General features: G+C 36.3%; 1 protein-coding gene across 4 annotated transcripts in view; it reads right to left on the minus strand.

The window, feature by feature from the left end:
* LMBR1 (limb development membrane protein 1) overlaps positions 1–14,562 on the minus strand; it is a 143,433-nt gene that overhangs the window by 21,329 nt on the left and 107,542 nt on the right. For 3 of the 4 annotated variants that reach the window (XM_060107561.1, XM_060107563.1, XM_060107560.1), the window contains 3 exons: positions 13,238–13,311; positions 12,913–13,003; positions 11,617–11,683 (listed from right to left, as the gene is read on the minus strand). In XM_060107561.1, the coding sequence (XP_059963544.1) occupies positions 11,617–11,683; positions 12,913–13,003; positions 13,238–13,311 (232 nt within the window). Of the gene's footprint in view, positions 1–10,958; positions 11,044–11,616; positions 11,684–12,912; positions 13,004–13,237; positions 13,312–14,562 lie in introns of those variants that run through there. The other variant, XM_060107562.1, reaches the window with a different exon arrangement.

Genomic DNA, 14,562 nt, shown 5'->3' on the forward strand with positions numbered 1-14,562 from the left:
CAAATATATGCTGCTTACTAGAAACTTACTTCAGATCTAAGGCACACACAGGCTGAAGGTAAAGAGATGGAAAAAGATATTCCATGCAAACGGAAATGAAAGGGAAGCTAGAGTAGCAAAACACAAATTCAAAAAGATACATGCACCCCAATGTTCACTGCAGCATTGGTTACAATAGCCAAGATATGGAAGCAACCTAAGTGTCCGTCTATGGATGAATGGATAAAGAACATGTGATATATATATGTATATGTATGTGTATATATACACACACACACACACACACATATATATATATATACACACACACACATACATACAATGGAATATTAGTCAGCCATAGAAAAAAACCTGAAATCTTGCCATTTGCAACACATGGATGGATCTAGAGGGTATCTTGCTAAGTGAAATAAGTCAGACACAGAAACACAAATACCATATGATCTCACTTATATGTGGATCTAAAAAACAAAACAAAACAAAATGAAAATAGGCTCACAGATATAGAGAACAAACAGTGGTTGCTAAGGGGAGGGCAGTGGGAGGGTGGGTGAAATAGGTAAAGGGGATTAAGACACACAAACCTCCAGTTATAAAAGAAATATGCTACAGGGACATAATATGCAGCATAGGGAATATGGTCAATAACACTGTAATAACTCTGTATGATGACAGATGGTCACTAGGCTTATCATGGGGATCAATTCATAATGTATATAAATGTCAAATCACTATGCTGTACACCTGAAGCTAATATAATATTGTACGTCAACTATACTAAAATAATAAATAAATAAATAACAATTTAAGAAAAAATTTAGCCCTTGGGATTAGATTACCATGTCAAGGAAACAGGGAAGAGAACAAATATCAATATTTACTATCTACTGTGTAAAGATCTTTTCTTAAAAATATAATTTATTGAGATGAAATTCACACAGCATAAAATTAACTATTTTAAAGTAAATAATGCAGTGCATTTACTGCATTCACAGTGTGTGTAACCACCATCTCTATCTAACTGCAAAACATTTCCATCAGTTGAAAGTGAAAGCCCCTACCCATTAGCAGTTTCTCCTCACTACCCCTCCCCCCAGTCCCTGGCAACCACTAATCTACTTTCTGTCTCTATGAATCTTCCTCTTCTGGACACTTCATATAAGTGGAGCCATACACTATGTGACCTCTTGGGTCTGGCTTATTTCACTCAGCACAATGTTTTCAAGGTTCACCCACACTGTAGCGTGTGTCAGTGCTTCATTCCTTTTTCTTTTTTTGTTTAATTTTGGTAAAACAAGCATAACATAAAATTTACCACCTTAATCATTTTTAAGTATGCAGCTCGGAAGTGTTAAGTACCTTCACACTGTTGTACAACCAACGTCCCACACTCTTTTCATCTTGCAAAACTGAAACTCTATTCTCATTAAAGAACAATTCTCCATTTTCCTGTCCCCCAGGCACTGGCACCCACCATTGCACTTTCTGTTTCTATGAATCAGATGACTCTAGGTACCTCATATAAGTGGAATCATACAGTATTTGTCTTTTTGTGACTGGCTTATTTCACTTAGGCATCATTCCTTTTCACAGCTAAATGATATTACATTGTATGTATGAACCACAATTTATTTATCCATTCATCTGTCAATGGATGCTTGGGTTGTTTCTATACTTTGCCTATTATTGTAAGGGTCTTTTAAAATAATACAACTAGCATACTTGGTAAAAAAAAAAAAAAAAGCTTGGAACATGGAAATAAAGGCAACCAAGATGGAAGCAGGACACCTAGAATATCCTGGTTCATCTATTCTGAGAATACAGTCCACATTCAACATGGTGGCATCCAATGACATCACAAATATTTATTAACTAGGGACTGTGAGGGATAAAAAGACACATAAAATTTGGTCTTGCCCTTTAAGAAATGTAAAGTCCCTTGAGAAAGTCAATCCACATAGGTACGTATACCACAAGGCTGAAACAAGAATCTGGTACACCTTCACATGCGACAGAGGATGCAACCTGGCCTAAGAGAGTGGAAGGACTTGCACAGGCAGAGAAAGGTTGAGAGAAGACTGTGGGAACAGTGTGAACCAATGTGGGCCTGGAGATGGAAAAGTGCATTTGCAAATATCACATCAATTTTAGTCATGATTATTTACATGCTACAAACTCATTTTGTCCTACTGTGAAGCAATTTAACTTAGTAGTCCAGATGAACTAGCATATGTGAATGTTAATACAAATTAAAACTCAATGAATGGTAATTATAATCATAGTCCAAGAACAAACTTGAAGTGCTAATTTTAAAACAGGTGAAAGTCTAAGACCTCCAATGGATGGTAACTGCCTACTGTCTTCCTGGAGAAAATCTCCTGAGATGGGGCTTCCAGAGTATCTCTCAATATCACGTCCTCATCTGGAAAATTAAATACTTCCCTGGTTCTTTTGCTTTGGTTTCACTTCTTACTCTACCCTCCTCAAAGAAAAGAACACCTGTTTAGAATCCACTTCATGAACATTCCCTCACAATGAAATATTAAAATAAAATCATATACTCAGCTCTCTGCTTTGATGCTAAACAAGTCTGATTCTTTGCACTTTTTTTTTTATAAGGGAAATGGGAAGGCAGGGGTGAACGTGAGAAATATTAACGAGATGAAAATGAGGAGTGCCATTAGGTATTGGTACAGGAAGGTGGAGGCATCTAACAAACTCCCCAGTTTCTGGTTTGGCATACTGAATAGAAAGTGCCTGAGGATGGAAGTACAAGGGAGGGAGAAAAGGAGAGAGAAGGGAGCAAGGGAAGGATGGGAGGAAGGAAGGAGGGACACACACACACACACACACACACACACACACACACACACACGCAAACACGTACATGCGCGTACGGGTTGCACAGTGGAAATGACCAATGTGCGATGGCTGCAGGACAACACGTGGAGCACAGAGGCAGGGTTATCTGCTCCCAGCTCGGGGTGGGTGGTGGGTTAGAGGTGTGCATCTGAGGACAAGTGTGTGGGTGAAGTGGAGGAGCAGTAAAGGAGACAGCTAAGGAACAGCCAGAGAAGGAGAAGAAAAAAGGGGAGTGGTGCCCAGATATTAAGAAAGAAGACATCTGTGAAGCAGGGTTACAAACAGCAAGTGCTACTGAGCAATTAAGATAAAAACAAAATCTACACGACTGGGCAACTAGGAGGTCACTGGTGACCTGAGCAGGAAGGGATAATTAAGTATTTTGGTTTGAAATTCATTTTCAGCTGACTGAATTCCGATAGAAGAAATGAGTTCAAAACCTTTTCCTCTTTTAAATCCTACTGGATGGCACACCGAAGTCAGGAGTCAAAGCAGAAACAAGAACGCCCATCAGAAACAAAGTAATACCCAGGTGAGACTTTTAAATTTCCTACAGAGTGCACTGTGTGTGTGCGTACACACATGCGCACGCGCGCGAGTATGTGTGTGTGTACACACAGAAAAAGATTTTAAAAGCGACATATCAAATTGGTTCCTGGAAACTCTAAAGAGAGGATTGGTATTAAAAGTGGTGGTCGGCAGGACCTCAAGATGGCAGAGGAGTAAGACGTGGAGACCACCTTCCGCCCCACAAATACATCAAAAATACATCTACACGTGGAACAACTCCTACAGAACACCTACTGAATGCTGGCAGAAGACCTCAGACTTCCCAAAAGGGTCTTGGTGGTCCGGGCGGCTGTCAGGCCTGAACCTCTGAGGTGGGAGAGCCGAGTTCAGGACACTGGACCACCAGAGACCTCCCAGCCCCAGGTAACATGAATCGGCGACAGCTCTCCCAAACACCTCTGTCTCAACGCTAAGACCCAGCTCCACTCAACAAATAGCAAACTCCAGTGCTGGACACCACAGGCCAAACAACTAGCAAGACAGGAACACAACCCCACCCATTAGCAGAGAGGCTGCCTAAAATCATAAGAAGTTCACAGACGCCCCAAAACACACCACCGGACGTGGTACTGCTGACCAGAAAGACAAGATCCAGCCTCAACCACCAAAACACAGGCACTAGTCCCCTCCACCAGGAAGCCTACACAACCCACTGAACCAACTTTAGCCACTGGGGACAGACACCAAAAACAACAGGAACTATGAACCTGCAGCCTGCAAAAAGGAGACCCCAAATACAGTAAGTTAAACAAAATGAGAAGATCCCACATGTCACGGAGCAACTAAGCCCGTGCACCACAAATACTGAGCCTCTGCTCTAGAGCCCACGAGCCACAACTACTGAGCCTGCATGCTGCAACTACTGAAGCCCGCGAACGTAGAGCCCATGCTCTGCAACAAGAGAAGCCACTGCAGTGAGAAGCCCATGCACTGCAACAAAGAGTAGCTCACGCTCACCACAACCAGAGAAAGCCCGCGTGCAGCAGTCAAGACAAAGACAGACAAAAATAAAATAAGTAAATGAATAATTTATTTAAAAAAAATCTTCCAACAAACAAAAGCCCAGGACCAGATGGCTTCACAGGGGAATTCTACCAAACATTTAGAGAAGAGCTAACGCTTATCCTTCTCAAACTCTTCCAAAATGCAGCAGAGGGAGGAACAATCCCAAACTCATTCTACAAATCTAACTACCATCACCCTGATACCAAAACCAGACAAAGATGTCACCAAAAAAGAAAACTACAGGCCAATATCACTGATTAACACAGATGCAAAAATCCTCAACAAAATACTAGCAAACAGAATCCAACAGCACATTAAAAGTATCATACACCACGATCAAGTGGGATTTATCCCAGGAATGCAAGGATTCTTCCATATACACAAATCAACCAATGTGATACACCATATTAACAAATTGAAGGAGAAAAACCATATGATCATCTCAATAGATGCAGAAAAAGCTTTCAACAAAATTCAACATCCATTTATGATAAAAACCCTCCAGGAAGTAGGCATAGAGGGAACTTACCTCAACATAATAAAGGCCATATATGACAAACCCACAGCCAACATTGTTCTCAATGGTGAAAAACTGAAACCATTTCCTCTAAGATCAGGAAAAAGACAAGGATATCCACTCTCACCACTATTATTCAACATAGTTTTCAAAGTTGTAGCCACAGCAATCAGAGAAGAAAAAGAAATAAAACGAATCCAAATTGGAAAACAAGAAGTAAAACTGTCACTGTTTGCAGATGACATGATACTATACACAGAGAATCCTAAAGATACTACCAGAAAAGTACTAGCGCTAATCAATGAATTTGGTAAAGTAGCAGGATACAAAATTAATGCACAGAAATCTCTTGCACTCCTATACACAAATGATGAAAAATCTGAAAGAGAAATTAAGGAAACACTCCCATTTACCACTGCAACAAAAACAATAAAATACCTAGGAATAAACCTACCTAAGGAGGCAAAAGACCTGTATGCAGAAAACTATAAGACACTGATGAAAGGAATTAAAGACGATACAAACAGATGGAGACATACACCATGTTCTTGAATTGGAGGAATCAACGTTGTGAAAATGACTATATTACCCAAAGCAATCTACAGATTCAGTGTAATCCCTATCAAACTACCACTGGCATTTTTCACAGAACTAGAACAAAAAGTTTCACAATTTGTATGGAAACACAAAAGACTCCGAATAGCCAAAGCAATCTTGAGAAAGAAAAATGTAGCTGGAGGAATCAGGCTCCCTGACTTCAGACTATACTACAAAGCTACAGTCATCAAGACAGTATGGTACTGGCACAAAAGCAGAAATATAGAACAATGGAACAGGATAGAAAGCCCAGAGATAAACCCATGCACATATGGTCACCTTATCTTTGATAAAGGAGGCAAGAATATACAATGGAGAAAAGACAGTCTCTTCAATAAGTGGTGCTGGGAAAACTGGACAGCAACATGTGAAAGAATGAAATCAGAACACTCCCTAATACCATACACAAAAATAAATTCAAAATGGATTAAAGACCTAAATGTAAGGCCAGACACTATAAAACTCTTAAAGGAAAACATAGGCAGAACACTCTATGACATAAATCACAGCAAGATCCTTTTTGACCCACCTCCTAGTGTAAGGGAAATAAAAACAAAAATAAACAAATGGGACCTAATGAAACTTCAAAGCTTTTGCACAGTAAAGGAAACCATAAATAAGACAAAAAGACAACCCTCAGAATGGGAGAGAATATTTGCAAATGAAGTGACTGACAAAGGATTAATCTCCAAATATACAAGCAGCTCATGCAGCTCAATATCACAAAAACAAACAACCCAATCCAAAAATGGGCAGAAGACCTAATTAGACATTTCTCCAAAGAACATATACAGACTGCCAACAAACACATGAAAGGATGCTCAACATCACTAATGATTAGAGAAATGCAAATCAAAACTACAATGAGGTATCACCTCACACCAGTCAGAATGACCATCATCAAACAATCTATAAACAATAAATGCTGGAGAGGGTGTGGAGAAAAGGGAACCCTCTTGCACTGTTGGTGGGAATGTAAATTGATACAGCCACTATGGAGAACAGTATGGAGGTTCCTTAAAAATCTAAAAATAGAACTTCCATACGACCCAGCAATCCCACTACCGGGCATATACCCTTAGAAAACCATAATTCAAAAACAGTCATGCAGCACTATTTACAATAGCCAGGACATGGAAGCAACCTAAGTGTCCTTCGACAGTTGAATGGATAAAGAAGATGTGCCACATATATACAATGGAATATTACTCAGCCATAAAAGGAAACGAAACTGAATTATTTGTAGTGAGGTGGATGGACCTAGAGTCTGTCGTACATAGTGAAGTAAGTCAGAAAGAGAAAAACAAATACCGTATACTAACACATATATATGGAATCTAAAAAAAAAAAGGTTCTGACGAACCTAGGGGCAGGTCAGGAATAAAGATGCAGACGTAGAGAATGGACTTGAGTACATGGGGAGGGTGAAGGGTAAGCTGGGACGAAGTGAGAGAGTGGCACTGACATATATACACTACCAAATGTAAAACAGATAGCTAGTGGGAAGCAGCCACATAGCACAGGGAGATCAGCTCAGTGTTTTATGACCACCTAGATGGGTGGGATAGGGAGGGTGGGAGGGAGACGCAAGAAGGAGGGGATATGGGGATATATGTATACGTATAGCTGATTCACTTTGTTATATAGCAGAAACTAAGACAATATTATAAAGCAATTATACTCCAATAAAGATGTTAAATAAATAAATAAAACAATAAATAAATAAATAAAAGTGGTGGTCACAAGGAATTTGAGCCTGATCTCTGTTTTTAATATTCCTATAATTAGAAGTTATTCATGTACATTCTTAAAAATTAATTAAAAAATAAAATGTTCTATAAATAAGGAAATAATCTGTTCATCAGTCTCAGAGTTGGCCATGTATAGGTGTACTATTAACTATTCTCAGCCAGGCTGGGGGTCTTGATTCTTAATGTAAGTAAGATCCTTACTGTAGTTTACGTTCTAGTTTTTTTTTTTTTTTTTGCGGTATGCGGGCCTCTCACTGTTGTGGCCTCCCCCGTTGCGGAGCACAGGCTCCGGACGCGCAGGCTCCGGACGTGCAGGCTCAGCGGCCATGGCTCACGGGCCCAGCCGCTCCGCGGCATATGGGATCCTCCCAGACCGGGGCACGAACCCGTATCCCCTGCATCGGCAGGCGGACTCTCAACCACTTGCGCCACCAGGGAGGCCCTACGTTCTAGTTTTAATTGTAACATTTTAATTCTTAACATTTAAAAAATTACATCTTAAGGCTCCCTCCAACTAAATAATACTAACTGGAATTAATTTCATATGAAAAATATTTTATAACAAATCATAACTTAAGGGAGTTGAATGTATGTCAACAGATGGCTAAGTTATTTAGAATATGTGGCCAACATGACATTTCCTCAGGCAAGAAGGACTATGTGCTCTGAAACAAGAACAGCAACAGAAGGACACGACAAGTGGACACTGGGAACAAGGGTGTTGAGGGAGTGAGCATTAGTGACTCTGTAACTTCTTTCAGACATTTGACACAGAATACTTTTTCTTTATAATTAAAAATCCTAACTAGATATACAAATTTATTGGTCAGGTATAAGAACATTACTATCAATCAAAAGTTAATTTTACCACTCATTTATTACTCTCTGCAATGTAACAGAATATAATTAAGTCATATACAATTTTTTTGCAGAGAAATTTTCAATACAGGGTTTAGAATTATTTTTACATCAAAGCCATAATTAGGAATATATATTAAGATTTATACTTCAATTTCACATTTGTCATGTCTAAGCATCATTTATTTCTGATTCACACTGGAGAGGGAAAGCTCAGGGTAAAGATTACTAGTGTATTGACAAACCCAAATAAAGACCTCTCCCGCAAAGGACCAGTTTTTAAACACAGTCCCTTCATCAAGGAACAAAAGAGAATAATCCACTTTAAATCCTGAAAGATGATGGAGTATATGGGACCCAGATGAGAAATACGTGGAAATACTAAAAATAGATCCAAGCTGATTTGAAAGGTTAAGTGTTTTTTGTTTTAACTGTATTAAAAAAAATCTGCTTTTGGGCCTTGAATAACTTACAATTTACAGAAAGAATTTCAGGATGAAAATACAACTAACTATAAAAATAACTTCAAAATGGAAATTAGTAAAAGTATTATGAAGTCTATTGGTTGCATCTGAGAAAATTTTTCCTGTTAAAGGAGATTTCAAATAAAGAATAATGTAAAAACTGTCAATCTCTCAGTTGTTTCTTGATTAAGCATAACCAAGAACATGTCAGCAATCTCGCAAAATCTGTTCTCACAAAATTCACTGCTGCCTTTAAAATATTTTGTTATAGAAAAGTCTGGGCCTCTATAGATAATTTATTAGGTTTGAGCCTGTTCCATTTTCACTTTGTGGACCATCTCCTCTAATCACCTTGAGAGTCTATTATACCAAAGAGTAAATTGATTGCTAAAAATAAGGACATCATATCCCCCCAAATGTTGGATTTTTCAAAACTGAACACTAAACAGGCAGCAAAGCAACGTTTTGGAAAGCATATCCACTGACATGGCATCAGTTTTAAAAGGTTTTAAAGATTTCAAATAAAAAGTGTTACGCACAGATTCTTTGTGTTTCCAATGGACAACAAAACTATCATCGATATTAATTATATTTGGCTAAAAATACATAGCCAAGATGCTCCTCACAACCTAATTCTTTGTGGCAAGTGATATGCTTGTAAAATCTACTTAGTGGTAATTTTTAAATTAGTATAAAATCTTCCATATTTAAATATAAGAAGCTATTTCAGAGGAATTCTGTAATAAATCTGTCATATCACAGCAGGTATTCAAGTCTAAAGCTATAGTTTATACCAATGATGCAGCAATAGAAGTTGGCAAATTAAATTTTTTAAAAAACATTCTCATTTTTGAAGCAAAAATATCACCAAATTATTTTATACAGGATTCAATACACTTACAATTAAAGTTATAATCACTAAAAATTACTAAAATAAGAGAAAAACTGCACTTATACAGATAAATTATAATTTTCCTTGCTCCTTCATTTCTCATTTAACTGAGAACGCTGGCTGAATTCACAGGAGCAAATGAGAGAACCCTAAGGGTCAGGACTTCCTTGTGAGAGGCAATGAGAAAGAGTGAAAAATTTCACAGCTTGGAATTTGGTTGTTAAATACATCCTCTATTCTAGTCTTATAAGCTTTTCAGCTAGTAAATCAAAATCCCGTTATACACTAGGATAATATTCATGACAATTCTCTATATTTTATCTTCTTAAAATCAAAGACTCAATTCTAAAGGGTTAATAGAGGCATTACAAAGTAACTCTCTAGTTTGCATTTCCCATAATACTAAAATAAAGCTTTTTCTTTTAGTCTAGAAATTTGCTTTTTTAATACTGTGAAAAGCCTCTATGAATCTGTTTAACGTATTTATTTCTTTTCATCTATTCAGTGCCACTGGGCATAACATGTAGTGCAGTGCGTGTTGATATTTTGCAAAGCACCACATGACTCACTGTACCCTAATGCACTCCATTAATCCTGTTTGGACAGCTGGGTCCAGGCATTTGTTAGCTGCATTTTAATTGTTCCATCTTTCTTTTTCTTCTTTTTATTTATCTCTATGGCAAACTACTCAGGAATTTAATTTGTTGATCTTCAAAAAGCACATTTTGCCATTAATTTGTTTTCTTTGTATTAAAACTGTACTCAGCATGTAATTTTCTTCCATAAAATCTATATATTACTATTAACAATTAATCTTAAATAACAGAGCACAGTGAATTTCATAAATGATAAATTGGTAGGTTGACTATAATATCGCAGAAATTATTTGTTGGACTGCCATAATACAAATGATCACAGTTAGCTACAAATCAAGTTACTAAACTGTATATTTATGGCATTTTCAAGATTAGCACACTATAAGCAGATGTCAAAATGATAACAAGTCCTATAATGCAAACACAAAAGAAATAAGACCTCTAAGTAAATGAGCTTTGTATTAGTCTGTGGAACGGTGGTCCCTTCTACATTTACATTTAGATTCCACTTGTATTAAAACATGAACTTCTCTGTAAGCATTATGAAGATGACCGCAAAGCTTATACCCTTCCTGGCACAGCCTGCATCCCCGACAGCTGTGGGCCTTGAATAAATAATGGAGGCCACATAAGCGCTAAAACAAAAGCAATTCAAAGTTACTTGCAATCTTTGTCATAAGCATGTTGCTAAGGTTGAATAATGGGATTTTTCTAATCATTTGTGAACACTCAAGTCAAAATCTAAGTCTAGAAAACAGAACAAAACTGCCTAGTGGAAATTTTTGTCTGAAATAATATTTAGCCAAGAACTGAGAATACAGTCTGCAACAGTGCTTTATTAAAGATAAGAACACCAAACGAAGGAAGATTTATTCAACTATTTCAATGACAACGTGGAAATATTTTACTTTTAAATGATGACCAAAATTCTCTGTGAATTGAAAAATTAAGAAAACTATATAAATGACAAGCCAGTAAAAAGCTGAAGAGCTAAAGGATGTCCTTTATATCAGTCTGTACTCTCCTAGATCTTACTGCTTTCAATCCTATTCCCTGGACATAAAGCAGCTTAAAATAAGTGTTACACATTCTCAATTTTTTAAACCACATATTAAATTACACATTTTTTAAAACATTTCGCTTAGGAAAAAATTAGTGTTTTCTAGACATTAAATATTGTGTTGGTTTTTTTTAAATCACAGTTTCCTCACTAGAGGACTCCAAAGCTTAATTAGTCAATGAAAAAAATAAAGTCTATTGTTTGGACAAGGGCTATTTCTAAGTACTTGAAAAAATAAGTGGTCTTTATTGATAAAAGTGATTATTTTGGTACAGTCCTGTATATAAGTGAATTACAGAAGTAAAGGCATAAAATAATGTGGGAGGGAATAATATATTTCAAAGAGTGATCTCTTTGAAAAAGTTTAGAAACTACAAGTTTAGCAAGAAGTTTGATACTTAAAAAGGTACTGACTTTAAATGAAAAGTTCTCATTTAAACTTACCCAGTGTTCTTGACATAACAGGCAGTGCGGAGCTCAAGACCAAGATTGACACACAATTCCCAATGATCTGTTATGAGAAATCAGAAAGAATATTGGGCAGTTACACAGTACACGGATAAATAAAATCCATTCACATTCTGGCAAGTTACTGGACATTTCAGTTACCTACTGTACTTTGCTAACTTCTGAATGATACTATTCAATATAGAAAATAAAGAGAATAGAAACTTTTCTACAAACATTTAAAGTTCTGTGAGTTCCAGAAGATATTTACAGTACCTGACACAAATATAAAGTTAAAGAACACTTAAATTACTTCACACCTCAGACAACACATTTTACATTATTGACTGAGGTTGATGATTTCAAAAAGGTTTGCCTAACAAGTAAAAATTAATATTTTTAATACTTCTGACTCTACTTTTAAAACCAAGACTACTGCTCAAGATAGATAATATCTACTTCTAATATGTTTAACTATTATAAGATTTAATACCAAAAAGCTAGAAATCCAAAACACCTAAATTCTAGTAATTTGAAATGTATCCTATACTTATTCTTTCATATTAAATAAGATGTTGAAAATACTACTTAGTACTTATGATTACTTAAACTAGATGCTAAGTATCTCAAGAACTCATAGCATTTTAGATAAAGATATATAAAAATAACTTCTCCCCTTTAGAATAAGCTGAAAATATGGAATATATAATAAAAAAGAAAAGCCAGCAGCTCTTGTTATTCTTCATTGTCAGCCTGTGGGAATATTTTACAAATGCAGTCACTATATAAGATAACAGCCTTTGTTATTCCAAAGCCAATGACATATTGTAGAAAGTCAAATTAGCCTCAGACTACAAAATGTTTCTGAATAGAACTCTTCCGTCTTGCTTTAATTATTCAAATTTGAAATACTTTGTCTCTACTACTTGTAGCAACTAAGTTCTTCAGATTTCAAACAAGTTCCCTGAAGTACAGTCAGCACAATCAAAGTTACTCATTAGCAATACGTTTTCTTTGTAGGAAAAAGAGTCCTTTCAGGAGCCGTCTATAGCTAGTTAACAAGCTCTGCGGTTCTATGCATTTACAAGTGAATGGATGCCATCCAAATTAAACAGAGCACATCCTTTTCCCACTCATTCAGCATTTTGAAAATCTTCCAGTGTGTGTGTTTACGCAACTTACAAACAAATACCTAGAACCGCAAATGAACCATTCACCGCGATTACTAAATAAAACAGTCTGTCTGTCTTGGAAGGCAAAAGGGAGGCACAGTCACCTAAGACTTTACCTTACCTTTGTCATCGTTGTGTCATCCTTCTTGGGAATAAAGTTTCCAAAAAATCGGAGGCTATAGAAACCAACAACAGAGGACACCATAAGATAGCTGTGAGAATCAAGGAAAAACTCTCCAAAGAATTGTTTCCTTAAGTTCTCAATTGTCTCCAAAATGTCTTAAGGCCGAAAGGAAAAACAAAACAAAACAAAATGCCACTTGGAGTGCTTGAGGAAGACTGACTTGTTTTTTCTTCCAGCAAAGCGTCTTAGTAAATTACCACTGCCCCAGAAAACTAGACAGAAAACTTGTTAACAGACAGAACTTCAGTTAAAGAAAGGATACAAAATCAAAATGATTTCAAGTGCAGCTCCCACAAAACCAAAAGCAGAAAGAGAAGCATTTCCTATTCCAGGCCCCTGGGGGAAAAAAAAACACTTTTCAGAATTCAATGACACTATTATATTTGGTTTCCCTAAAATTGTTGTCTCATAAATATAGAACAGTTGAAATTAGAAATGTTTAATACCCTGGAGTAACATCTAGACGTTCAAAGGAAAATAAAACGTGACGAGACTGAATTCATCAACTAATTCAACCACATGTTAACACTTTTAACAAGCTCAAAACATTTCTGATTTATCTCAAATGCAATTTAAGTTACTTATCAAAATGATATTATGCTTATTGTTAAATCCTAAATATTCCTGGAAGAAATTTTTTAAAAATATAATAGTATAATAAGAATAGAACAAAAAATTGTTTGAACACTGAGGCAACATATAAATACTATACAATTAAAATATGTCAAAAGGAAGCTAAGCAAAGAAAGAAAGTGAATGCACATATCCTGTTACTACTCTTGAAAGTTTCCTTTCCCTAAATCTTCCTTGGGAATTCAGGGATTTAATTAACACAGATTTTCCAAATGCAATGCTGTAAATTTTTTCCTAAACATCATACCTATTCTCAAAACCTATCTTTATCTAGAACTTAACAAAACAAGCAGAAAAAGTAATATTTATTAACGAGGCCAGACAGGCAAAAAATCATTTCTTACTGAAGAAGGAACAATGTTTTCAAAGCTTACTAATTAAAGAAACTCTCTGAATACAAACTACTACTTTGCTATCAGCTTCAATTACATCTAACAGATATACCAGGATAATTAAGAATATAAAGTCAGCTTAATAAAAAAATAAACCAATAAATAATATCACATATTATTTATACAATCTAATATAGGCATGAAGAAGTTAGAATACCCATGGAAATTTCATATATAAATAAGGTAATGGACAAAGAATTTATGAACTTTTGTCAATCTTTTGAAGAAAAAATGAATAATGCTAACAGAAAGCTTATTAACTGGGATGGAAAACACTTTGGAAATATTCTCTGTCTCAAGAGAAGGCCTACAGGCAAGATTAAGATGACCTGATTTATTTACACAATCATAAAAAAAGCATACCACATATAAGTCCTTCTGTACTATGCACGAAAGGAATGGTACAAAAATGTACCACAGGGCTTGGGCCTCACCTAGTATGTGGTATAAGAAAATGGGTTAAAAAATGGATAGAAGTCAACACAGTAGTTGACTTCTGCTTGATCAATGGATTTGGGTCTAAACAAAAGACAACGACAAGGCTGTGGATGGAGGAGGACTG

Source organism: Mesoplodon densirostris, chromosome 9 (assembly GCF_025265405.1).
Source record: "Mesoplodon densirostris isolate mMesDen1 chromosome 9, mMesDen1 primary haplotype, whole genome shotgun sequence".
NCBI lineage: Eukaryota > Metazoa > Chordata > Mammalia > Artiodactyla > Ziphiidae > Mesoplodon > Mesoplodon densirostris.